Below are 26,238 nucleotides of genomic sequence, written 5' to 3'. Positions count from 1 at the left end.
AGTCTAGAAAGAGGAAGCAAAAAAAACTCCTATTTCACAAAAGACTTAAACAATCAATACCTGTCATAAGCTTCCTTTAGGTCTCGCGCCAACTTGCTTTTTGGTAAAATATGGTGAAATGGTGACTGTGGTTCCCCATCTGGCAAAATAAAAGGTTTTAATATTTTATACACAGCCACTAGATTCACACCAATAAAACATGTAGAGAAATGCATTATTGTTTGTGTCCTTGTAAAAGCACACCAATGTTTACAGGTAAAATTTTATTGAAATTAATGAAAAAAGCACTGTGAGAAAAAGAATGAAGATAGTCACTACGAGTGAAAAAAAAATAATGAAAAAAATCAGCATCTCCATAAAGCAGGTCAGCAGAGGGAAGCATTAAGTGCTCTAAAATTTCCTAGTAGAGGGCTGCGCTGACTTTGGACTTGATAAAACAGTGGACTAAATCCAGCAGAGGACATGACTCCCCAAATAATCACAAACTGTGGAAAATTGCGCATTTAATTTGGAAATCAAGGTCCTAGAGTTTGGAGGAAGAGTGGAGAGGCATAAGTCCAAAGTCAGCGCAGCCCTCTACCAGGAAATTCTACAGCCTTTCTTGCTTCCCTCTGCTGAGCAGCTTATGTAGATGCCGATTTAATTTTCCAACAGGACTTGGCACCTGCCTACACTGCCCAAAGTACCAATACCTGGTTTAATGATCATGGTATCACTGGGCTTGATTGGACAGCAACCTCACCTGACACAAACCCTATAGAGAATCTATGGGGTATTGTCAGGAGGAAGAAGAGAGGCACCAGACCCAACGGTATAGATGAGCTGAAAGCCACTATTAGAAACCTGGGCCTCCATAACACCTTAGCAGTGCCATAGGCTGATAGCCTCCATGCCACGCCACATGAATGCAGTAATTCAAGTAAAAGGAGCCCCGACCAAGTACTGTATTGAGTGCATTTAATACTGTACATTGGACATACTTTTCAGTAAGCTCACATTTCTGTATTAAAAATCCTTTTTTTATTGGTCTTCTGTAATATTCTAGTTTTCTGAGATACTGAACTTTGGGTTTTCACTAGCTGTAAGCCATAATCTTTAAAATTTAAGAAAGAAATGCATGAAATACATCACTCTGTGTGTAACACATCTATATAAAATATACAAGTTTAACTATTTGAATTGAATTACTGAAATAAATTAACTTTTTAATGCTATTCTAATTTGAGATGCACCTGTATTTGTCCATCAAAATCCCTGTGAGATAAACCAAAGCAACATTACAGGGCGTCCCTGCGATGTGAGGTCCAGGTAGGGCTTCCAAGGTTTTACCGAGGCTGCACAGATCAGGGTGTACTGCTTTATATTATTAGTTGATTGAGTATGAAAGTAAAACATTAAACTATTTAAGCTATTAAGAATGTCTCCATAAGGGAGAAAAGGTCCATCGCCTTAGGACACTTGCAAAAAAACTCATGGAGGAGTTACCAATCTAACCTGTAAGTACATATTATTTGCAGCCTTCTCGTCACCATATTATACTCTACCAGTAGTCCTGCTTTGTTTTTGAGCCTCCATTGTATTAAACAATTGTTTTTATACACTCCATTAAAACTATTAAATAATGGATATTTTGAGTTATTTTGAGAGGTGAAAAACCATTTATGGACAGACATAAATTTAATCAAAAACACAAATATAATTGGTTACAAAATCAAAAAATACATTAAAATCCAATACAGTGGCAAAACAAAAAATGAACAAAAAAAAAAAAAATAGAAAAAAAACGTTTACACCTGGTGTTTGACAGTGTCTTTTATGGATAGCCAATACATTTGGAAGATTTTTATGAGCAAGCAAGGAGTTGTGGACCATCTCTTCATGATTGCCATTGCCGCTGTGCAACTGCCCTTCCGCACCCCGCCGCTTTGAAAATGTCCTCATCTTACTGGATAGTAGCACCCCACCGCTGCTTTATCTTAAATATAACAACATGTGTACAACAAAAACGAAAGCCTTTATTATCATTTTAACCTTCATCGACAAAGGGCTTTTTTACTGTAAAATCAGTGAAAGCATGGAAGAATTTTCAACAAACGGTTCTAGTACATGTAGTAGACTGTGTAAAGTGCACCTGTGACTATGGGCATTAAACTATTTATAAGTTCCCAACAAGCAGTAAAAGAGCTCCAGGAAAGCGCTCTCTTATTTACAATTTTACTGAGCAGGCAGATTACAACTATGCTTTCTAAAAAAGCAGCCGCTCGGCCCGCCCCGCTCCTACTGTGAATTCACAGAAAGCTCTGTAATTTGTGAATGGGTTTATATAATACAAAATGCTCTGTGATTGGGCAAGAGGAGGAATGGGTAGAGAGACTGCACAAAACCTCTGCAGCTGCAGGAACAGAGACCTGAAGGTCCAGTGTAGGAGATTCCTGTATTCCTGAGCATTGCTTAAAAATGTAAATTGTAAAAAAAAAAAAAAAAAAAAAGAGATGCATCCATGGGGTGGTGTACATCTCGTTGAACTTAACATTTTAAGCCACCATTTTTTAAAAGCTGGCTAAATTTCTGGACTTCAACTTTAAAAACACGCTATCCTTGAGCTCTCTAGGTGCATTTTTTGTCAAATTATTCCTTCTGAAAGATCACAAGCGATCTCAAAACTTTGGTCAGTTTCTAACAGCTTAGATACACCAGCTGGCTGGCAGATTGCCAAGATTCTGGTGCAGCAGAAACTAATAGGAAAGATTTCAGTAACTGCGTAGAGAAAAAAGATCAGTGAGCATTGAAAATGACATCTCTCTACAAAGAGAGTATATATGTCAGAGGTGATGTGTGACGACTTGGCTGTCGTTACAAGGAGCAGGATGGGATGTCCCCTCCCCCCCGCCCGCCACCTTTTGCCGCTCGCCCGGGTCTCCCATCCCACCGGGAGACTTGAGCGACCTTCCAGCATGTCCGCCAGCTGGCTGAAGACCCGAAGAAAGCCAGAAGGACCGAAGTTTGTCGCCTTTCCATGACTGCGCACAATTCAAAAGCATGAGATGTTAGGTATCTATTAACTCGGCGTAACATTTTCTTTCAACATTATACAAAAAAATGTGCCTAATTTTACAGTTTTATTTTTTAATTTATTAAAGTTTATTGCATTTAAAAGACCGCTGCGCAAATACCGTGTGACATAAAATATTATAACGATCGCCATTTTATTCTCTATGGTCTCAGTTAAAAAAACAAATATTGTTTGGGGGTTCTAAGTAATTTTCTAGCAATAAAACTGGATTTTATTCTTACAATAAAATCCTTTTCTCTGATGTTCTTGACGGACACAGCCCCTTATCTTCTTTGATCCTTGGGTTATGCTGCTCTCATTAGGAGTATGACACTAGGTGGAAAAGAGATTTGACTATGCCCATAGGGCAGTCCTAGAGGGTATAATCCCTGCTCTAGCTCTTCAGTTTTGTTTTTTGTAACAAGCAGTGTCAGAAGACCATAAACCCCAACTCAATAGAGGGGCGGGTGCTGTGTCCATCAAACAATTTTACGGTAAAACAAAAATCCAGTTTTCTCTTTCTTTCATTGACGGACACAGCTCCATATCTTTTTTGACCCTTGGGACACCCCAAAGCAGTGTCAATATGAGGGGTGGAAAGAACACAGCAATAAACCTACTTCCCAAAAGCTAAACGTAGCCAACCAGGTAAAACAGGAGCTCAACAAGGAAACCACTTAAGCTCACCTGGCAAAAATGTACACCCTCAAAGAGGACTAATTCTCTCCAACAGCGGCCTGCAAAACCTTGCGGCCAAAGGCAGCATCAACAGATGCCAACATATCTACCCTAGAACATTTTGTGAAAGTGTGCACGGACGACCAGGTGGTCGCCTGCAAACCTGCACCACTGGCACCAGAGGGCGCGGAGGGCCAAAGAGGCACTAAGCGCCCTCGTAGAATGCGCCTTAAAGAGGAAGTAAACCCTCCTCTGCAAGTTGTACCTATAGGTAAGCCTATGATAAGGCTTACCTATAGGTACTGTAAATATCTCCTAAACATGTACCGTTTAGGAGATATTTACCTTCGATGCATCCAGTGACGTCACTGGCGCATGCGCTATGAAGGAACGGCCGCTCGTGCCGTTCCTTCAGAGCCCCGTGCCGTGACTGTCGGCTCCCGCGCGCCTGTGCGGGAGTGACGTCACTGCGGCTCCGGCCAATCAGATGGCCGGATGCCGCGATCCCGGAAGACGGGCGACTAGACATGTCGCCCGTCATAGAGGTGAGCGGACGGCACGGCAGGGGCTCGTTCTAAGGTAAGTATTGCATAATGAGCTAGTATGCGATGCATACTAGCTCATTATGTCTTTCTCTTGCAGGGTGTAAAAAAAAAAAAACGAGTTTACAACCTCTTTAACAGGAAAATGGAGTATCCTTAACTTTAATACAATAGGCCTGCACCACCGTCTGCCAGACCCATCGGAAAAGGTCACAGCAGACGCGGCCAGCCCCTTACGGGAACCATCCGTAAGGACAAACAGGGAATCTGATTTTTTGGAACGACTCAGTCGCTGCCAGGTACACCCTGATTGCTCAAACCACATCCAAAGAATTCAAGGCAATCTCTTTAGTATGCTTAGGCTTAGAACACAATGCTTTTATTTAAATGGAAACCAGAGACGACCTTAGGAAGGAAACTGGCAGGGACGAAGCCCCACTCTATTTCCGTGAGCCAACAACAAGACAGCTGCCAGCTCCGACAACTTCGGTGCAGAAGAAAAAGCCACCAAGAAGGCTACCTTCTGGGACAATGGAAGCAGAGGAATCTTGCGAATATTTTCCAACGACGGTTACTGAAGAACTGACCGCACCAAGTTGAGATCCCACGAGGGCAACAGAGACCGTACTGGGGAAGCCCACTGGCGAACCTGCTGAACAAAGGTGAGAACCACAGAAGGCATAGCCAAGGACGAAGAAAGCAAACCGCCAATGGTCGAACTTGCCCTTGATGGTACCCGAGGCCAGGTGCTGCTCAACACCTCATTGGAGGATAAGCAACTCTGAATCACCGAAAAGGAGTGGGAGTGATCCCCAGGGGATTCACATCCGCAAAATACGCTCCTCAAAGGCGACGGTAAATCTACCTAAAGTAGATTTACTAACTTGCACCAGCATGGGAATCACCAATTCAGACAACTCTCTAGCCTTCAGCACTTGGCTTCGACAGCCAGGCCGTTAAAGCCAGCGACTGTAAAGCAAGATGGAAGACTGGCCCTTGAGCCAACAGATCTCCTCTAGGAGGAAGTTAACAAGGAGCATCGACGACCAATCGCAACAGGTCTGCGTACCAAGACCTGTGAAGCCAGTCTGGAGCCACTTGGATGCCCGTAATCCCTTCTGTCTCAAGCCTACACAGGAGTCTTGGCAGAAGCTCTAGAAGAGGAAAGCTGGATTTCAGACGACACCAGCCACAAAGGAGCCACCAGTGCGTCCGTTGCGTCAGCCAGGGGATCCCAAGACAGTGCCACAAACCCAAACACCTTCCTGTGGAAACAAGAGGCCAACAGGACCAACTCAGGAGTTCGAGACACACCACCACAGGAATTACCAGAGAGACTAGTGATGAAACAGCTGTGGAGGAGATGTCCAGTATATTGATCGGTAGTCTGGATTCTTCAAGAGGCCAGACCCCCTGAACACAATCCGTGTCAAAACATGCCACCCCACCTGGACAGGCTGGCATCCATTGTGACCACCGTCTAAAACAGGGGAAAGAAGATTCACCCTGTCGAAGCGCCGGAGAGCGAAGCCACTGAAGCAGGGACCTTTTCACACCCCAACTCAACAGGATCAGATTGTCTAGAGACTGTGGGGATCCTCGGTTCACATAGCAAGGAACTCTCTTGCAGAGGTCCCATGTGGACAGGTTTTGGAACTCGTCCCATGAAAAGAACACTCTGGCTGAGGCCGAGTCCAGAACAGACCCAGATAGTCCAACTAGGTGGACGGAACCCAGGCCAATAACTGGAAATTCAATTTCCAACCAAACTCCTACAGAGTCTGCACAGTAATCTCCCGGTTGTCCGTCAGAACAGTCGGAGACACTGCTCATAGAAAAAGATCACCCAGGTACTTCAGTACCACAATCCCCCGCTGACGCGAAAACGTCAAAAACGGAGGAGCTGAGATGAGACCTCTTGACAATGCTCCTTGCCCACAGCAAGCGAAGGAAGGGCGGATGACCGGCCTTGAACGGAATAGAACAGTAAGTCTTGTTAAGATGGATAGAGGCCAGATCCTCCTGAAGGAGGAATGCCACTACCGTACGAATGAACTCCATTTGAAACATCTGTACCCACACAAACCGGTTCAGAACTTGAGGTCCATAATTGGACATACCTCACTTTCCTTCCTAGGATCTGCAAACATGTTTGAATAAAAGCTATGAAACAAACGTTCTGGTTCTGAGACCGGAACAATCACCCCTTGAAGCAGCAATTTTTGCACCGCCCCCAAAGAGACCGCACAGGCGGTCTGGGGATAAACGCAGGTTGGAAGGAGAGAACTGCACTAGAGGAGAAGATTGAAGACTCGATCTTGTAGCCGGGCCGATCAACTCATGAACCCACCTATCTGAAGTCAGGGAGGTCCATGGGTCCGGAGGAAGCAAAGACATCTTCCCCCACCCCAAAACATGGGTGATGGAGCCCCTACAGGCAGAAGAGGCCTTCTCCTTATGTCTGGAAGGACCCCCTCTCGGCATACTATACCGGGTCTGCAGAGGAACCTCCGGAGGAGGTCCTTCCAGAGAGGCTCCAAACAGGCGATTACCCACAAACGGAAAATCACACAAAGCCTTATAGACAGCCTGGTCCGCAGACCAGTATATTAGCCATATCACGCTCAGAAAGATCACTGCTTCCATGGAAAACCCATAGACTAAGGTAGCCGCATCCAGAGAGGCATCACAGACGAACTGCACCCCTGGACCAAAAAGCCCACCAGCTCCGCAAAGGCAGGTGGAGGCTTTTCCCCCTTTCAGATCCAGGCGCAAAATCTTTGCCCATTTAGGAAAGTCAGGGACACCAAAGCTATGGTGAACACCAGCCCAAGGACTGAATAAGCCACAGTATAACGTGGCTGACCAAAGTCTCGGCTCTACTGTCAAAAGGATCTTTTAAAAACGGGAGACTCCTCCATCAGAATTATGGTGGGTTTATTTAGCCTGGAGACCTGAGAGTCCCCCACAGGTGGGACTGCCCATGTACTCAACAGAGACTCCTCAAGGGATACCGTTGATCGAAATGCTTAGGCATCACCAGATTGTGTTTATAACAACTCCACTGACTCATGACAAATCTGCCACAGTAGGTGGTAAAAAAATAAAAAAACCTCCGCCGCTTTTGAGGAACTGCAGCCCCAAGGGGACCAGCGCCTCTGACGCAGTAAAGGCTGCATCCCAATATTTAAAATTATCCGCACCAATACAATCAGTGCATCCACCAGTGCCTTTACATGTGCAGTAAAAGAGGAATCATCCTCACCATCAGAGCACCCAAAGTGCATGGACACACACCCAGTAGTCGCTATATGTGAAGCTCACCCTGAGAACATAACAAGCAGGGGAGGTCTCCAACCACAATCCCGCAAGTAGATGCCGGCTAAAGGTCCACAAAGGGACCACCTATTAGGCCGGCAAAAAAAAAAAAAAACAAGAGGGTCACCCTCCATAGAGGACATAATAGGACATGGCCCCCATAACCACTTAGCGACCGCTCACCGCAGTTTTACTGCGGCAGGCAGCCGCTCCTGGGCAAAGTGACGTAGTACTACGTCGCTCGCTCAGGAGACTCAGTGCGTGTGGATGGCAGCTCTGATGGCCGCTGGCCACTCGCGATCTCCCACCGATGACAGAGAAGGACAGATGGCTGATGTAAACACAGCCATCTGTCATTCTCCCTTAGATGATCACAGACGCTATGTGATCCTGCTATATAGGATCGCATGACTCTTATGATCTCACAAGTCACGCCCCTCTACAGTTAGAATCACGCCCCTATGGTCACATTTAACCCCTTGATCACCAGTACAGTTAACCCCTTCTCTGCCAGTGTCATTTTTACAGAAACAGTGCATATTTTTAGCACTGATTACTGTAGTAATGTCACTGATACCCCAAAAAGTGTCAAAAATGTCAGTTAGGGGTCAGATCTGTCCCCCGCAATGTCGCAGTCCCGCATAAAATCGCAGATCGCCACCATTACTAGTAAAAAAAGAACAAAAAACAATAAAAATGACATAATTCTTTCCCGTAGTTAGTAAAACGCAATAACTTTTGCGCAAACCAATCAAAAATGGATTTTTGTAAAATCTTACCGTAAAATCCTTTTCTCTTAGCTCACTGACAGACGTAGTCCTCGGTGATACACCACCTTCGGGTTATGTTGCCTCCACAGGAGCAGGACTAGACAGGAAATTAAAAAGCTCTGGCCACACCCTAGGGGCAGTCCCAGAGGGTATATCCTCTCTCTCTCTGCCTCAGCAAATCAGTTATGTGAAAAAGCAGTCTTTAGAGATTTTAACCCAACTCAAAAAACAGAGGGGCGGGGACTACGTCTGTCAATGAGCTAAGAGAAAAGGATTTTACGGTAAGATTTTACAAAAATCCATTTTTCTCTAGCGCTCATTGACAGACGTAGTCCTCGGTGATACACCACCTTCGGGACGTCCCAGAGCAGTATCACAACTGAGGGGTGGGAAAATGAAATCAAATCCCAATCTAGAAGGCCCAACCGGTGCCAACTAGAAGTTTACAATGCTCATCCTTAATGATGAGACTCAACAAAAAAGAGAAAAAATTTTTTTTTTTTTTTTTTCAAACAGAAAAAAACCCTCGAGGTAGACCACCGGTCTCCTCAAATTGCGGCCTGCAAAACCTTGCGGCCAAATGAGGCATCCGCCGATGCCGTCACATCAATTTTATAGAATTTTGTAAAGGTATGTACCGACGACCAGGTGGCCGCCTTACATACCTGGACCACTGACGCCTGATGGCGAAAGGCCCAGGAAGTACTGAGCGCTCGAGTGGAGTGCGCCCTAACAGGGAACGGAGGACTCTGACCCTTAATAGAATAAGCCTGTACCACCGTTTGTCTAATCCATTTGGCAATGGTCGCGGCAGATGCAGGCAAACCCTTTCTGGGGCCATCCGTGATCACAAAAAGTGAATCCGTCTTACGGAAAGATTCCGTAGCTTTCAGGTATACCCTGATTGCCCGAACCACATCTAAGGAATGCAACGCATGTTCCCGATGATGCTTGGGCTGAGGACACAAGGAAGGTAGTACAATATCTTCATTCAGATGAAAATCTGAAACCACCTTAGGAAGAAAAGATGGCTTAGGATGAAGTACTACCTTATCCCTATGAATCACTAGGTATGGGGACTGGCATGATAATGCAGCCAGTTCTGACACCCTGCGAGCAGAAGTAATAGCCACCAAGAAGGCCACCTTCTGGGATAAAGTAAGCAAGGGAATCTCCCTGATGTTTTCAAAGGGAGGTTTCTGTAGAACCGACAAAACCAAATTAAGATCCCAGGGCGGTAAGGGCGCGCGGACTGGAGGAGCCAGGTGCCGCACCCCCTGGATGAAATTCCGCACCAAGGATTTGGTAGCTAAAGGCTTCTGAAAGAAGATTGCTAATGCTGAAACTTGACCCTTGATGGTGCTCAAGGCTAGCTTCTGCTCAACCCCTTGTTGCAAAAAGGCCAATATTCGAGTCACCGAATAGGTACGTGGAGGAAATCCTAAAGATTCGCACCACGCAATATAAGTCTTCCATGTGTGATAATAGACTTTGCTGGAAGTCGCTTTCCTTGCTTTAATAAGGGTAGGAATGACTGAAGTAGACAAACCTCTGTCCTTCAGTACTTGGGTCTCAATGGCCAGGCCATTAAACCCAGCGACTGTAAAGCATGATGGTAAATTGGTCCTTGAGACCACAGACACTCCCTGAGACGAAGTTCCCACGGAACGTCTACGACTAACATGTCCAAGTCGGCCAGGCCGGCTTGAGGAGGCCAGCCTAGAATTTCTAGGACCACTGGCGCTGATAGAATCTGAACCAGGCGTCCCTAGAGGTATCTGGCCCCGACCATCCGAGAAAGTCTGGTCGTTTTCTGTTCCCACACATTTATCAGATACCTGATAGTTATCAGGAAAGGTGATCTTTTCTGGTTGAACCTCAGGGACCGAAGTCACCCGACTAGAGGCTACTTGGCCTATCTGGTCAACCAGATCCGATTCCTGTGAGGTATCGGGACTAATCTTAGGAAAAGGTAAAGGAAAAGATCTATTCAGGGAACGGTAACTACCGCTTCCTGTAGTACTTAAATGTTGGAAGGGAAGAATCGCACCGGTAGTAGTGGTTGATGCTCGATCTAATGTCCTGAATACCGGTGAAAACGTCCCCCCACCCTGAAACCGGGTGGGGGCGCACCTTCAGGCTGTGTACTCCTTTGCTTCGGGTTTGGCTGGGTTGGTCCTTTGCTTGTCCGACCAGCCCTTCTTGAACCCTCCTGGAGGAGTCTTGCCTTTCCCGCTAGTACCAGCCGGGCGCCCTTTATGGGCGGTAAAGAAAGGTCCTCGCTTGTTGCGAGGTCCCTTAGCTTTAGCAGCCTGTGGCAAAAAAGTGCTCTTGCCCCCAGTGGCATCCTTAATGATTTCATCTAGGTTGGCCCCAAATAGACGATTCCCCTGAAAGGGGAGATTTGTCAAGGTCTTTTTGGAACCTAGGTCAGCTGACCAGCATTTTAACCACAGCACACGTCTGAGGATCACCGCTGACTTAGATGCATGCCCTAATAAGGGAGTAGTGTCCAAGGCTGCGTCACAGATAAACTGTAGCCCTTGTATAATCTGTTCCATCAAATCAGATGTCTCCTGGGGAATATCTTTTCCCCTAAGATCTTGGCGTACCATTTTCGCCCATTCCGTAAGTGTCTGGGAAACTAGACCAATAACAATTACTGGTCTAAATGCTGACCCTATCAGGGAGAAGATGGTGCGGGACTCTGCTTCCATCTTTCGATCCACCGGATCCTTAAAGGACGAAGTGTCCTCCACTGGAATAACCGTGGCTTTATTCAGCCTGGAAATAGGTGGATCCACCACTGGTGGTACCGTCCATTTCTTAATGATGGATTCCTCAAACGGATAGCGTCTAGCAATACGCTTGGAAATAGTAAAGGTACGTTTAGAATGCTCCCATTCTCCTTTAATCTGATTACCGAAACATTTAGGTACAGGAAAAACCTTCACCGTTTTGATGGGCTTATTAGTACCAAAAGGAATCTCTGTTTCAGTTGCCTCTGCCGGTAAAGCCTCAAGTTTTAAGGTTTCCTGGACTGCCACAACTAGTGCGTCCACCAATGCTTCTTCCTGAATTATAGCAGGAGAAGAAGCGTCCTCCTCACTGTCTGAGGGGGCTTTACCTGGGATAACAGCCCTTGCAGAGGAACCTGCAACTGCAGTGACCATCTCTGAATCAGAGTCAGAGGTGTCAGATAGTATAGGGGTAGGCGGGGGTCGCTTCCTTGACCCCCGTCCCTGACAGGCCGCCTCCACCCGAGCCACCATAGACTCCAAAATTGCTGTAAATGACTCTATACTCTGTGCACCGGCGGGTCCCGTGGCCCCCTCGAGGGAAACAGGTGGGGGAATATGTGTGGCAGGGTCCATGATAAATTCCAGTCACTTCCTGGATAATATAATTCAAAAATAAAAAACTTTTTTTTTTTTTTTTTTTCCGACCCCCAGCGCCACCAAAGCCCCTTAGTGTTACCTGCTAGGGATCCCTATCGATCGAGAGAGAGAGAGAGATAGACCCCCAGGCTCACCACTTGATGCTCAGAGTTTAACTGCAACAGGTTACAGCGCTGTCTTGACAAACAGGAAGTCTTTTGGCTGGCTGCCCAGGAAGAAAGGAGGCGGCTCCGCCCCTCTGCACGCCTTCCGGCGCCTCCCCCAAGCTCCACGAGGTGTTTGGATCACCTCAAACATGGCCGCCCCCATGCTGGAGACACGAGGCTACGCCAAAATGGCGGCTCGTGCGATCCAGCAAAAAAAATGGCGGCGGCCTGTACTGAATAGCGGTGTGCTGCAGGGCACACAACACTCTCTCTGCATGGGGATATGGCGTGGTTGGCGGTACCGGCCCTGGCGGACCGCATGGCCATTCGGGAGGCCTGCAAATAGCTGGGGATCTGATTAGGAAGGCAGTCTACGTGTCCGTGGCTTCTGACTGGTAGGTAGCTTATTCTTAACACCGTAAGATTCCCAGAATGCCACAGATTACATCTTTTTAACATGTATACAATTAGATTGTTAGCTCCCAAACCAAGCCTCCTGGCTTTTTGCACATAAAATCACACTCAAAGTAGGAGGATCTGTGTCATGTTATAGGATAGAGGGGGACTCTATCTTACCATACAGAGAGGGGCCCGCGTTCACCACAAGACCCGTCAGGGGAAAAGGGGGAACATACTACTCACCATACCGGAACCAGGCGGGCACCAACTCCTGACAGTACCCCTCTCCACCGGGGCGGGAGGGCTGTCGACCGATACGGACGCCGTGACTCATGGTCTTTGGCGTTTCAGCGAGACGTTTAACTCGCGTGGACAGTCCTTTAATGGGACTTTGTCGCGGCCGACCCAGCGCGGAGCTATGGCCTGCACGCGCTCGTAGGCTGAACTGGGGTGACCACCGGATCTCAACATCCAGCCCGTCGCCCAGTTCAGCTTTCTTGCTTGAAGATCTCACAGGAACACTGGAGAAAAAAAGCTGTCTAAAAAATCCTTTAAGAAAAAATTCTTGCCAGGACCTAAGATCCCAGCAAGGTATCTAGGTCCTTACTCCTAACTAGACAGAAAATAACTGATTTGCTGAGGCAGAGAGAGAGAGGATATACCCTCTGGGACTGCCCCTAGGGTGTGACCAGAGCTTTTTAATTTCCTGTCTAGTCCTGCTCCTGTGGAGGCAACATAACCCGAAGGTGGTGTATCACCGAGGACTACGTCTGTCAATGAGCGCTAGAGAAAATACGCTTATTGCTATTTTTTTTACCAAAAATATGTAGCAGAAAACATTTGGCCTAAAATGTTAAAAAATTTTGATTTTTACATTTTTTTAAAAAAATTTCATATAAAAGAATGTGAAAAATATTTCTTTTTTTTTTTATAAATTTTTATTTTCCTTTTTATATACAAAATCAGACAAAAAATATAAAGCAGTGTTAACCGCTTGCCGACTGCTCACAGTATATTTACTGCGGCAGTCAGCCCCTCACAGGCAGAGTGACGTAGGTCTACGTTGCTCGCCTGTGAGGCTCTGGGCAGCGAGCGCGTGCCCGCGGAAGCGCGCTCCCGCGCGGTCACGGACCCCCCCCGCGCGTGTGACCAGCGGACCCGATGTCCGCCGGTCACTCGGCGATCGGCGGGGGAGAGGGAGAATGTCAGGCAGCTTGTGTAAACAAGCCACCTGTCATTCTCCTCGCTGCAAAAACACTGATCACATGGATCTACTATGTAGATCCGTTGATCAGTGTCCTTACAGCTCAAGCCACAGCCAATCACAGTAGAAAGCACGCCCCTAGGGACACACACAGCCCCTCCCTCCCAAATAAAGTTAACCCCTTCACTACCAGTGTATTTTTACAGTAACAGTGCATATATATAGCACTGATTACTGTAGAAATGTCACTGGTAACCCCAAAAGTGTCAAAAATGTCAGTCAAGGGTCCGATCTGTCCGCCCCAATGTCGCAGTACCGCAAAAAAAAAATTGCAGATCGCCGCCATTACACGTTAAAAAAAAAACCACCAAAAATGACAGAAATCTTTCCCTTAGTTAGTAAACGCGATAACTTTTAAGCAAACCAATCAAAATACGCTTTTTGCGATTTTTTTTACCAAACATAGGTAGCATAAAACAAATTGGCCAAAAATTTTAAAAAATTTTGATTTTTACATTTTTTTTGGGGGAATTTCATATAAAAAAATGTGAAAAGTATTGTTATTTTTGCAAAATGTACGCTCTTTTTTTGTTTATAGCGCAAAAAGTAAAAATCGTACAGGTGATCAAATACCACCAAAAGAAAGCTCTGTTTGTGGGAAAAAAAGGACGCCAAATTCGTTTAGATACAGCGTCGCACGACCGCGCAATTGTCTGTTAAAGTCACGCAGTGCCGAATCGCAAAATACCCCCTGGTCGTTTAGCAGGAAAATCCTCCGGGGCTTAAGTGGTTAATGCAGCCAATTACTTGGGTCAAACACTCCAAGGCTTTGCATAAATAGACAATGAAGAAAAAAAAAAAAAAAAACCCCACGAAAAAGAAACAAGAAAATCAAAACAAACACACACACAAAAAAAAAAAAAAACTGAAGAAAAAGGGGGGGGGGGGGGGAATTGGAGATTCAAAATTCAGCCTGAGCCTATCTAGGTTGCAACCCTTATGTTGCCAAAAAAAAAACGGCCGTGTCCCTAGAAGAATACCATTCAGTGAATCTAAAAGGGCGTATTATATCTGTCAAGCTCTCTTCTGAAAATGTATATTCCAGAAATGATCTCCATCTGGTAAGAAATCTCGGGGTAGTACGCGAGATGGAAAGCATAACGTCAAGTCTTTCCAGTTGGCATAGAGACAGCAAAGATTGTTGGACCTGTGAGAGATTTGGTGGGATGGAGTTAATCCAGTTAGCCATAATCGTTCTGCGTGCTGCCAAGAGGCAGAGGTGTGTCCATTGTGAAGAAAAGGATATGCAGTTAAAAAGGCAGGTATAGTAGGAGTCTTCGGTACACCCATACCCGAAATAAGAAAAATATAACCCAGCACGCTGTCCCAAAAATTGCTGATATGAGGACATTCCCAGAGTCGATGTAAAAGTGTAGGCCGTGTGACTTTACACCATGGACATTGCGCTTGAGTAGGATCATCTGGGCAATGTCGAAAAGGATAGTAAGCCCGATGCATTATTCTAAAATGAGTTTCCGGCCAATTTTCAGAAATAATAATAGAGTGTATTCTTTTATAGCTCTTAAGAAGCTTTTCCGGTAATGTTTCATCCCCCAGAATGTGAGACCATTTCTGGAATAATACCTGTTGAATCCCACCCAACGAATGAGACACTAAATGCTTATATAGAATAGAAATAGAACATTCTTTTTGATGAAGCACTACGTCGATAAAGGAAGGTTTAAATGGATTTGTTCCATATCTGCAGCAAGTCCGCAAAAAGGAAGTCATTTGTAGGTCGAAAAAGTAATGAGAAGAGGGCAGATTAAATTCCTGTCTCAGCACTTGAAAAGATTTGAAATGGTTTGTAATATTGTCATAAAGCGAGGAGGCTTTAGTTAGTCCCAAAACTGCCCACTGTCTGAAGGCTGCTGTGTAGTAGAGGGAATGAACATGGGATTGCCTTGAATAGTAAGGTAGCTAAAGATACTGGAGGGCAAGCCCACCATCCTCCGCACCTCCCTCCATGCCACCACTGTATCTCTAATGACAATATTGTTTTTTTTTTTTCAAAATTGTCGCTCTTTTTTTGTTTATAGCGCAAAAAATAAAAATTGCACAGGTGATCAAATACCACCAAAAGAAAGCTCTATTTGTGGGGAAAAAAGGAAGTCAATTTCGTTTGGGTACAGCCTCGCACGACCGTGCAATAGTCCATTTAAGTAAAGCAGTGCCGAATCGCAAAACAGGGCCTGGTCATTGAGCAGCCAAATCCTCCGGTCTTAAAGTGGTTAAGGGAGGGGGGTGTCCACCGTGACACAGACGTGCAGGCAGAGTACCCTCACCCACACAACAATGGCTGCTTCACTTCGCTAAAAAAAGTAGCGTCCCCTCGGCGCCCCCCGGTTTAAGAGGAGAGCCAGGCTGACTATTTGACCCCCTCTTGAGGGGCAAGGCAGATGCCCGTCTGCAGCTCTATCAACCCGGTCAGCAGATCGGACAGCCTGATCAACAACTCGGACAGCTTAGCCAGCAGCTCGGACAGTCAGCCGCAAATAGGCCACAAAGCTGCGGCCTAAATTTGGGGCCCGATTCGGCCGTGTGAGTCCGCCGGCAGCTCTGTTAGCTTGATAGGAGCTCTGACAGCTCAGTCAGTTGCCTGGACACCTAGTTTTGACAGCTAGTTTTGTCAGCCGCGAGTAGGCCGTGAAGCCGCGGCCTCAATTTTTGGCCCACATCCGTCAGCAGTACCGTCCTTGGACAGTTTGGTCAGTCACTCGGCCAGCTTGGTCAGTCACTTGGACATGAGTAGGCTGCGGCCTAAATTTTCGGCCCGATCCGGCTACATGAGGCGCGGACCCGGGGATGATGAAATATCCGCTCCCCCCAGCCCAATAACCGCTGCAGGGAGCCCAAAGGCAATCCCTGCCCCAGTCACTAACCGGAAACCCACTCGAAAAAACCCTGTGTGCGATCCGGACAGCCCAGTCGGCAACAACCATGACCCCCTTCCCTTCTGGCGCATGTGGCAAAGCCAGCTCCTACCTCACCCAGGGGGGGGGGAAGAGTGGGGGTGGGTTGGGGCCAAAAGACCCACCGTGATTGTTTAGAGGGGCTGGGGAATGGAAGAGAATTTGGGGGTCCGACCAGCCAAGGGAGGGGCCCACGTCCACCCAGAGGAACCACAAATGGAGAGGTGGGACACTACTTACCACACCATGGAACCGGGTGAGCCCCACTCCGGACAGACCACATCTCCATCTTGGAATGGGGGGTGCTGCGGGCCAGATATGTGCTGCGACTCAAGTCGTGACCGGGGCTATGCATCCTCGCGAGGAGTTTAACGCGCTCGCTGGCCAGACTGGGAAGAACATAAGGATCTATGATATCCAGGCATCACCCAGTCCGGCAGTTGATTGTAGCGCTCACAGGAACAGAATTGATTGTAGTTCTCACAGGAACAGAAATAATAAAAGAAAAAAAAAATTCAGTTTAAAAAAAAGGAAAAAATGCCAGGACTAGAGATCCCAGCAAGGGGCTAGGAGATCCCAGCAAGGGACTAGGAAATCCCAGCAAGGGACTCCTGACTAGGCAGAAAAAAACTGAAGCACTAGAGCAGGAAGTGAGACTATACCCTCTGGGACTGCCCTATGGGCGTAGTCAAACTTTATTCCACCTAGTGTCCTACTCCTATGGAGAGCAGCATAACCCAATGGTCAAAGAAGGTATAGAGCGGTGTCTGTCAATGAACGAAAGAGAAATACAGATTTTATCTTGTAAGCAACATATGTCAGAAAAAGCCTTAGGCTCCAAGGGGTTAAAGTGCTTTTAATGCTTGTACAAAATATGTAAATACTTTAGTTTGCACTATCTGGGAACAGGTTCCCCTTAAACTAGGAGATGGATTCCTAAAGGAACAAAATATGAAGGGTTATACATATTTATAAAAAGTCATATTGGAATGTAGGTCCAGGCATTTATCAGATTGTTTTTCCTTTTTCAATCTAACTACCCCCATTCTAACATTTTGCAACTCCTATATTGCTGCAGTAATAAATACAAAAACATTGTTTAGATGAGGCAATTGCCTTAATTTTAAAACTACACTGTGAGGCCTGCTGGCAGGTTTTTTTTTTTTTTTTTATTAAGAAAGAGAAATATAGAGACCATATTTCTGTTGGTTTCTAAAACCAGAGATGCTCCAAAACAATTTTTTTTTTTCCAGAATAAATACAATACCAACATAAATGTACAACAGGTTTCAAAAACTACACATTTTACATGAAGCTAAAGTAACATTTTATTGAGAGTACTGTATAAAAGTATCACTAGATGGCAGTATAGTTATTGTGATACACTGCAAATATTTAAGGAAAAAAATGGACTTGTAAAAAAGAAAAGAAAAAAAGCATACATACATACCTCCATGCTGCAGCATTGGTGTGATGCTGCAGTTGTCCCCAAATGGCTATAAGCCTGAGAACTGAGCGATAAACATGACTTCTGACTGCTCAGTTCTTGGTCTTCTCTGAAGGGATAGCAGTGACTGTCAGTCACCGCTTTCTGCTCTTTTCCTCCAGCGCTCATTGGAGCTCCAGGCCAGAGAGGAAGCTAGCGCAGCTGGCTTCAGCTCTATGCCACAAGCTGAGTGGTGGGACCAGCTGTCAATCCGGAACCTGGGTGGATCCTAACAATATGGAGGTGACAATATGTCACAGAGCCTGGAGCAGCTCTGTGATGTCAGCTGGCAGCACGCTTTAGCCCACTGTCAGCTGATTCTGGGTAACAGGAGTGCAAAAGTAAGTGCACTCCTGTAAGCCAAAAGAAAAGCATCTGTGGCCATACTTCTCTTTTAGGGCTGGTTCACATTATTGCAGGTCTGTGGGCACAGCAGACCATTAATTTGAATGTGCTGCTGTGCCTGTGTTTCATGCAGGAAATAGGTTCCTCCACCACTCTGAAAACACAGTGGCTAGGAAATCGCATGTTGCTTTAGTACCATGCGATCCCCTTGTGGTTCCTGCACCCTCAAACACCGCATTTTTTAATGCGTGGGGTGCCATTAAGAAGAAATAGCAGCACTGTATATTTGTAGCCAACAGTGTGTTTTGGCTGCGGGTGGTGAATTCCACACCCGTAGCCACCTGTGATAGTGTGAACCAGGCCTAAATGCTTATAGTCTAGTAAAAAACGAGTGGATTTTAAAATGGGGATTGAGGAAACCATTTTTTAAATATATGGTCAACAGAAGTACAAGACTAATTAAGATGAGGCTCTTAGGTGTCTAGAATGGGTCAGTTTTCATAATTACTTATAGGTCACTGGTTCTAAGGGTAATAGAAAGAATTTAATAAAATGTTAAAATTTACTAGGTCTTTTCAAAAAATATTACATTATTAATGGAAATTGCATGTAAAGGCAAACAGTGCATCTGGAAAGTATTTGCAGTGCTTCATTTTTTCCACATTTTGTTATGTTACAGCCTTATTCTACAAACAATACCCCATAATGACAATGTGAAAGAAGTTTGTTTGAAATCTTTGCAAATTTATTGAAAATAAAAAATCACATGTACATAAGTATTCACAGCTTTTGCCATGACAGTCAAAATTAAGCTCAGGCGCATCCCATTTCCACAATTTGATTGGAGTCCACCTGTAGCAAATTCAGTTGATTGGACATGATTTCTATATAAGGTCCCACAGTTAAAAAATGCATGTCAGAGCACAAACCAAGCCATTAAGTCCAAGGAATTGTCTGTAGACCTCCGAGACAGGATTGTATTGAGGCACACATCTGGGGAAGGGTACAGAAACATTTCTGCAGAATTGAAGGTCCTATTAAGCACAGTGGCCTCCATTATGTGTAAATGGAAGTAGTTTGGAACCACCAGGACTCTTTCTAAAGCGTGTCGCTTAGCCAAACTGAGAGATCAGGGGAGAAGGGCCTTAGTCGGGGAGGTGACCAGGAACCCAATGGTCACTCTGAGAGAGCTCCAGTGTTCCTCTGTGGAGAGAGGAAAACCTTCCAGAAGAACAATCATCTCTGCAGCACTCCACCAATCAGGCCTGTGTGGTAGAGTGGCCAGACAGAAGCCACTCCTCAGTAAAAGGCACATGACAGCCTGCCTGGAGTTTGCCAAAAGGCAACTGAAGGACGCTCAGACCATGAGAAACAAAATTCTCTGGTCTGATGAAACAAAGATTCAACTATCTGGCCTTCTGGCCTGAATTGCAAGCGTCATGTCTGGAGGAAACCAGGCACTGGTCATCACCTGGCCAATACCATCGCTACAGTAAAGCATGGTGGTGGCAGCATCATGCTGTGGGGATGTTTTTCAGCAGCAGGAACTGGGAGACTAGTCAGGATCGAGGGAAAGATGAATGCAGTAAAGTGCAGAGACAACCTTGATGAAAACCTGCTCCAGAGCGCTCTGGAACTCAGACTGGTGCGAAGGTTAAACTTCCAACAGGACAACGACCATAAGCACACAGCTGAGATAACAAAGTAGTGGCTACAGGACAACTCTGTGGATGTCCTTGCGTGGACCAGCCAGAGCCTAGAATTGAACCTGACTGAACATCTCTGGAGAAATCTAAAAATGGCTGTGCACTGATGCCCCCATGGAGCTTCAGAGGTCCTGCAAAAAAGAATAAGAGAAAATGCCCAAAAATAGGTATGCCAAGCTTGTAGCATCATACTCAAAAAGACTTGAGGCTGTAATTGGTGCCAAAGATGCTTCAACAAAGTTTTGAGAAAGGCTGTGAATACTTATGTTCATGTTCCTGTGATTTTTTTCGTATTTTATTTTTAATAAATTTGCAAAGATTTCAAACAAACTTCTTTCATTATGGGGCATTGTTTGTAGAATTTTTAAGAAAATAATTAATTTAATCCGTTTTGGAAAAGGGCTGTGACATGAAATGTGGAAAAAGTGAAGCGCTGTGAATACTTTCTGGATGCACTGTATGTTTTAATAACCCGATGACACATCAAATGTTAACATTTTAGAAATGAAACAGATAGATGGTGAACACTGCTCCTCTTCCATTTTATTTTTGCTTACATATATCCCCAATAAAAAGATGGAGTACCACCAGGAAATGTGATGGATGCTTTAGAACTTACAATACAGAATTTATTAAACAGTATTAAACAGAAAATCAAAAACGTAGTACTGTATATTGCAATTGCCAATCATTGGATATGGTGGCTGCGATAGTTTTCTCTTAGATTTTTCTTTTTCCCTCGGTATTCCCTTGGTGATCAGCACACACCTCCTGTATTAGAGTGCCCCCACTCTGGATGAAGGGGCACAGCAGACAGCAGCATTGTGAATGTGGGGTGTGGGGGGGGGGGGGGCAGTTTTAGATGTACTAGCAGATTTAGATATGCTAACACTTTGAAACCAAACTCCAGCTCATACTAACATTACACAAACAGGTAAAGTGATTGGAAATACAGAAGATTTTTTATCTTCATGCATTCTATGCATTAAATTAAAACCTTCTGTGTGCAGCAGCCCACCTCAGCCCCCCTAATACTTACCTGAGCCTCATCTAGATCCAGCGATGTTGCAGCAGTGTCTCAGCTGCCGGGGACTCCCCTCCTCGTTGGCAGAGAAAGCAGCATGGAGCCGTTGGCTCCAGGTGCTGTCAACCAAAGTCTGTCAAACAATGAGAAGAGTAAAAAAAAAGAAAAAAAAAAGAAAAAAAAAAATCTGCTTTTTTGGTCAGTAATTTACGCCTCATGCATGCAAATAGGCACGAATGCGCATTTGAGTTAACGCATATACGCAAAAATGCAGGTAAGTATGCACAAATACATTAAAAAAAAAGTCTGAAAAGGTAGATGCTCAAACAGGAGTATCATGTGCAAGAGGCCTAACACCAATATACATCCATATATATGGGGAAAAAACTGCTATGCATTTATTGGAAAGGAGTGGCACAGCACTGTTTTTTTTACATATATAATTTTGAGCAATGATTTTCAAAGTTTTCAACCTAGGGATAGCACGTTTTCTTAGAACTATTTATGAATTCTATTCATTCAATGCTATGTACAGCAGGGCTACGCAACACTCTGCATTGCAATAAAATGTATACCTCGATCATTTTATCACATTGCACACCAAAGCAGCACATACATGCCACTGTGCATCTGGGTTGCCACAAGGCATACTTGTAGATTTATTTATAGTGGCTTGCTTACAGTTTTGTGGATGCCGAATTTCAGTTTCACAAAAAGGCACAATTTAAAATGTAAAAAAATGTATTTATTAATTGAACACAGTCTTTTTTCTTAGTTTTCTTAGTTCAGTTTGATAAACATTTGCGCAACGGAAGACCTACAAATATCAGTACCACCATTCTTTTATTCTACCAGTCCTGTGTTTTCAGACAGTGTATGGTTTTGAGGGTCTTTCACAAACTCTGAAAGCTGTAAGTGAAAATGTAAAAAAAAAAAGTGAAATTTTGCTAAATTTTCTGGCCACTTCAGAATAAAAGTCGAGCGTAGTGCCCGACGAAACCCTAAAAAAACTATACCATTTTCTGAAAGCAGAGGCCCTGTAGCATAAGATGGCAACAGTTGCTGGTTTTTATGTTGCATGACAGTTGCGGTTATCAAATCTATAATTTCAGTAAAAGAATTACGCTAAAATACATTTTAGTGCACACAAACCGCATTCCATTTTTGGTAAAATATAAAAGATGGGGTTGCATGGAGTAAATAGATACCAAACATGTCATGTCCTAAAATTGCACATGCTTGCAAAACCTAATATTGCCCATAAGTACTTTAAAAGACTAATGCCTCGTACACACGCACCGATTGTCGGCCGAACGATCGGCCGTCTTTTGTCCAGTGTTGTTGTGTTGGTTGAAATGTGCTCTAGACTGCACACGAATTTTGTCGGCCAACAACAACCAACTGCAGAAGTGATGTCATGTTCTGGTCTACTTTTCGTGTGTTTTGTCTTCTCTGAGCATGCCCAGTCTTGCTCATCTGACTTTTGTCGGCCAAAATCTGTACTGACTGACGAACAAATCGGCCATTCTGGTGACGGCCAACAAAAATTTTATAGCATGCACACCAGATTTTGTTCGGCCGAAAAGTCGCAGTCGGTTGTCGTAAACATCATACTAACAAGCCGACAATCGGCCGATCGGACGTTGGCCGAAAATTTACGGCCAACAATCGGTGCGTGTGTACGAGGCATTACAGGTAATAAGTTTTGAGTTAACCATGAATTATGGAGCTATAAATATTGCTCTCACTCTTGCATTTGTGGTGATACCCAACATGTATGGCGCAAATTCTATTTAAAACACACATTTAAACACACATGTGCGCCCCTGTTTCCATGCACCTATAATTTAACAACTTCAAAACAGTTTTTTTGCTAGAAAATAAATAGGAACCCCCCAAACATTATATATATTTTTAAGCAGAGGCCTTGGAGAATAAATTGGTGGTTGTTGCAATTTTTGGTGTCAAACGCTAGAATACCCAATTTTTTGGTAAAATCTAAAAGATGATGTTTAGTCAAGTAAATAGATACCCAACAAGTCACTCTTTAAAATTGTGGATACCCATGGAACAGCGACAAGCACTGTAATTAAAAAAGGCTTTACAGGTTTCCATTTTGGAGTTACACACCGAGGTCTGGCCCTAGAATTATTGCTCTTACTTTGACATTTGCAACGATACCTCATGTGTGGTGTGTTCATGGTTTACATTGTGGGACACCTACGTGCGCATTTACATTGACGCATGAGCATGGGAGAAATGGGGGAGTTAGACAAAAATCCAATTTTTTTTTTCATACCGTAAAATCCATTTCTCCTATGTTCATTGACGGACCCAGCTCCTGATCTTCTTAACCATTTGGTTATACTGCCCCCTACAGGAGTAGAATACTAGGCAGAAAAAAAAAAAAAGACTGACTACGCCTATGGGCAATCCCAGGGGGTATACTCCCTTTCTCTGCTATAAGGTACTCAGTTTTGTTACAAGCAGTGTCAGAAGAATTACAACTCTACAGAGGGGTGGGTGCTGTGTCCATTAATGAACATCAGAGAAATGGATTTCATGGTAAGGCAAAAATCCCATTTTCCCTTTCATTCATTGACGGACAGCTCCTGATCTTCTTATCCATTGGGGTGTCTCAAAGCAGTGTCAAACATGAGTTGTGGGAATAGCAAGAAAAAAAAATGCCCAAGGCTAAACCATAGCCAACCTGGTAACAGGAGCTCAACCAAAAAACAACTGGAGCCCACCTGAAAAACATTACACCCTCAAAGAGGACCAGGTCAGGAAGCATCCACAGATGCCAACACATCCACTTTATAAAACCTTGAGAAAGTGTGTACCGACGACCAGGTGGCTGCCTTGCAAACCTGCATGCCTGATGACAGAAGGCCAAGGAAGCACTGAGCGCCCAAGTAGAGTGCGCCTTGACCGGGAAAGGAGGAATCTGACCCTTGATTGAATAGGCCTGAGTCACTGTCTGTCTGATCCATCTGGAAATGGTCGCAGAGGAAGCGGACAGTCCTTTCCGAGGCCCATTCGGGAGAACAAATAGTGAGTCTTCCTAAAAGACTTCGTAGCTGCCAAGTACACCTTAATGGCCCGAACCACATCCAGGGCATGCAAAGCAATTTCCTTAGGATGTTTTGGCCTGGGACACAGGGAAGGCAACACAATGTCTTCATTCAAATAGAAATCAGAGACAACCTTTGGAAGTAACGACGGACCGGGGCAAAGCACCACCTTATCTCTGTGAACCACTAAACAAGGCGGACACGATAATGCCGCCAATTCCGACACCCTGTACGTAGAGGTCATCGTCACCAAAAAAGCCACCTTCTGTGACAGCGGAAGCAAGGGAATCTCCCAAGGATTTTCAAAGGGAGGCTTCTGGAGAACTGAGAGCATCAAATTGAGGTCCTAAGGTGGTAACAGAGACCGCACTGGAAGAGCCAAGTGTCGAACTCCTTGAAGAAAAGTAAGCACCAGGGAGTGTCTGGCCAAAGGTTGTTCAAAGAAGGTACTCAAAGCCAATTTCTGCTCAACCCCCCGTTGAAGGAAGGTCAAGACCTGAGACACTGAGAAAAAGGGAGGGTGAACCCTAAGAGACTCCCATCACGAAATGTATGTTTTTTATGTACTAGAATAGATCTTCCTAGAGGTAGACTTCCTGGCTTTCAACAGCCTTGGAATCACCAATGCCGCCAAACCCCTATCCTTCAGCACCTGACTGTCAACAGCCAAGCTGCCAAAGCCAGCGACTGTAAAGCAGGATGGAAGACCCTTGGGACAGAAGAGAGAGGTCGTCACCAAGGGACGTCGGCGACCAGACGCACCAGGTCGGCGAACCAAGACCGGCGAGACCAGTCCAGAGCCACTAGAGTGATCAGAATCCTTTCTGCCTCGATCCTGCGCAGGAGTCTCCACAGAAGTTTGAGAGGGGGTAAGGCGTAAATCAGAGAATACTGGCCCCTTGGGGCCACCAGTGCGTTTGTGGCGTCCGCCAGAGGGTCCCGTGACCGTGTCACAAACCTCTGCACTTTTCTGTTGAGCCAAGACACCAACAGATCCACCTATGGGGTGCCGCACCATAGACACAGCTGATGAAACACCTCCATATGAAAGGACCATTCCCCTTGATCCAATGTCTGCCAACTGAGATAGTCCACCTGTCAGCTTTCACCCCTGGAATGTGTACGGTGGAGAGGGCTAGAACCAAACATTCTGCCCACCTTAGAATGCCGGCTACCTCCAGAGCCGCCAAGACACTTCTTGTGCCCCCCTGGCGATTGACATAGGCCAGGGCCGTGGCATTGTCCGATTGAATTCGCACTGGACACCCCTGAAGACAATCCATCCAATGATCCAGACAGTGTCTGATCGCTCAGAGTACCAGAACATTGCACGGTAGTCTGGACTCTTCCAGTTTCCAAATCCCCTGAGCTCAGTTCCGGCTTAGGACATTTCCCCACCCGGACAAGCTGGCATCTGTGGTGACCACCCATCCAATAGAAGGGGAGAAAGCATTTGCCCTGTCGAAGCGTCGGAGAACGAAGCCACCAGATCAAGGACCCACTTGTTCCCCGACTCAGCCGGATCTGATTGTCCAAAAACTGCAGACACTTGTCCCATTTGGCCAGAATTTCACCTTGCAGGGACCTCGTATGGAACTATGCAAACAGAACTGCCTCGAAGGTTAAGACCATGAGGCCCAACACCCGCATGCAAGTCTGGAGGGAAGACCACCTGCTGGACAGCAGGAAATGAATTGCAGCATGCAATTTCTGGAGATTGTCAAGTGGAAGGAACACTCTGGCTAGAGCGGAGTCCAGAGTCAGACCAAGATAGTCCAACTTTGTGGAAGGAATCAGAGCAGACTTCTGCAAATTCAGAAGCCAGCCAAACTCCCTCAGAGTCCGTATAGTGATTTCCAAGTTGTCCACCAACGCAGTAGGGAACTCCTCTCACAAGAAGGTCATCCAAGTAGCCCAGTACTGCAATCTCCTGCTGACGTAACAATGCCAGCACCGGGACCAACACTTTTGTGAAGACTCGAGGAGCAGGGGTGAGACCAAAGGGTAATGCTCTTCTCCCACGGCAAAGCGGAGGAAGCGCTGGTGACCGACACATATTGGAATGTGTAGGTAAGCGTCCTTGATGTGGATAGAGGCAGGAAAATCCCCCTGATGCAGGGATGC

At 45.4% G+C, this 26,238-nt stretch overlaps 1 protein-coding gene across 4 annotated transcripts in view; it reads right to left on the bottom strand.

The window, feature by feature from the left end:
- Positions 1-26,238, bottom strand: part of NPRL3 (NPR3 like, GATOR1 complex subunit) — a 267,923-nt gene that overhangs the window by 162,936 nt on the left and 78,749 nt on the right. For all 4 annotated transcript variants that reach the window (XM_082260222.1, XM_082260223.1, XM_082260220.1 and 1 more), the window contains one exon: positions 61-139. In XM_082260222.1, the coding sequence (XP_082116348.1) occupies positions 61-139 (79 nt within the window). The remainder of the gene's footprint in view (positions 1-60; positions 140-26,238) is intronic.

The sequence above is a fragment of the Pelophylax lessonae genome, assembly GCF_965119305.1.
Source record: "Pelophylax lessonae genome assembly, chromosome: 6".
Taxonomy (NCBI): domain Eukaryota; kingdom Metazoa; phylum Chordata; class Amphibia; order Anura; family Ranidae; genus Pelophylax; species Pelophylax lessonae.
This window is presented reverse-complemented; position numbering and strand designations above follow the sequence as displayed.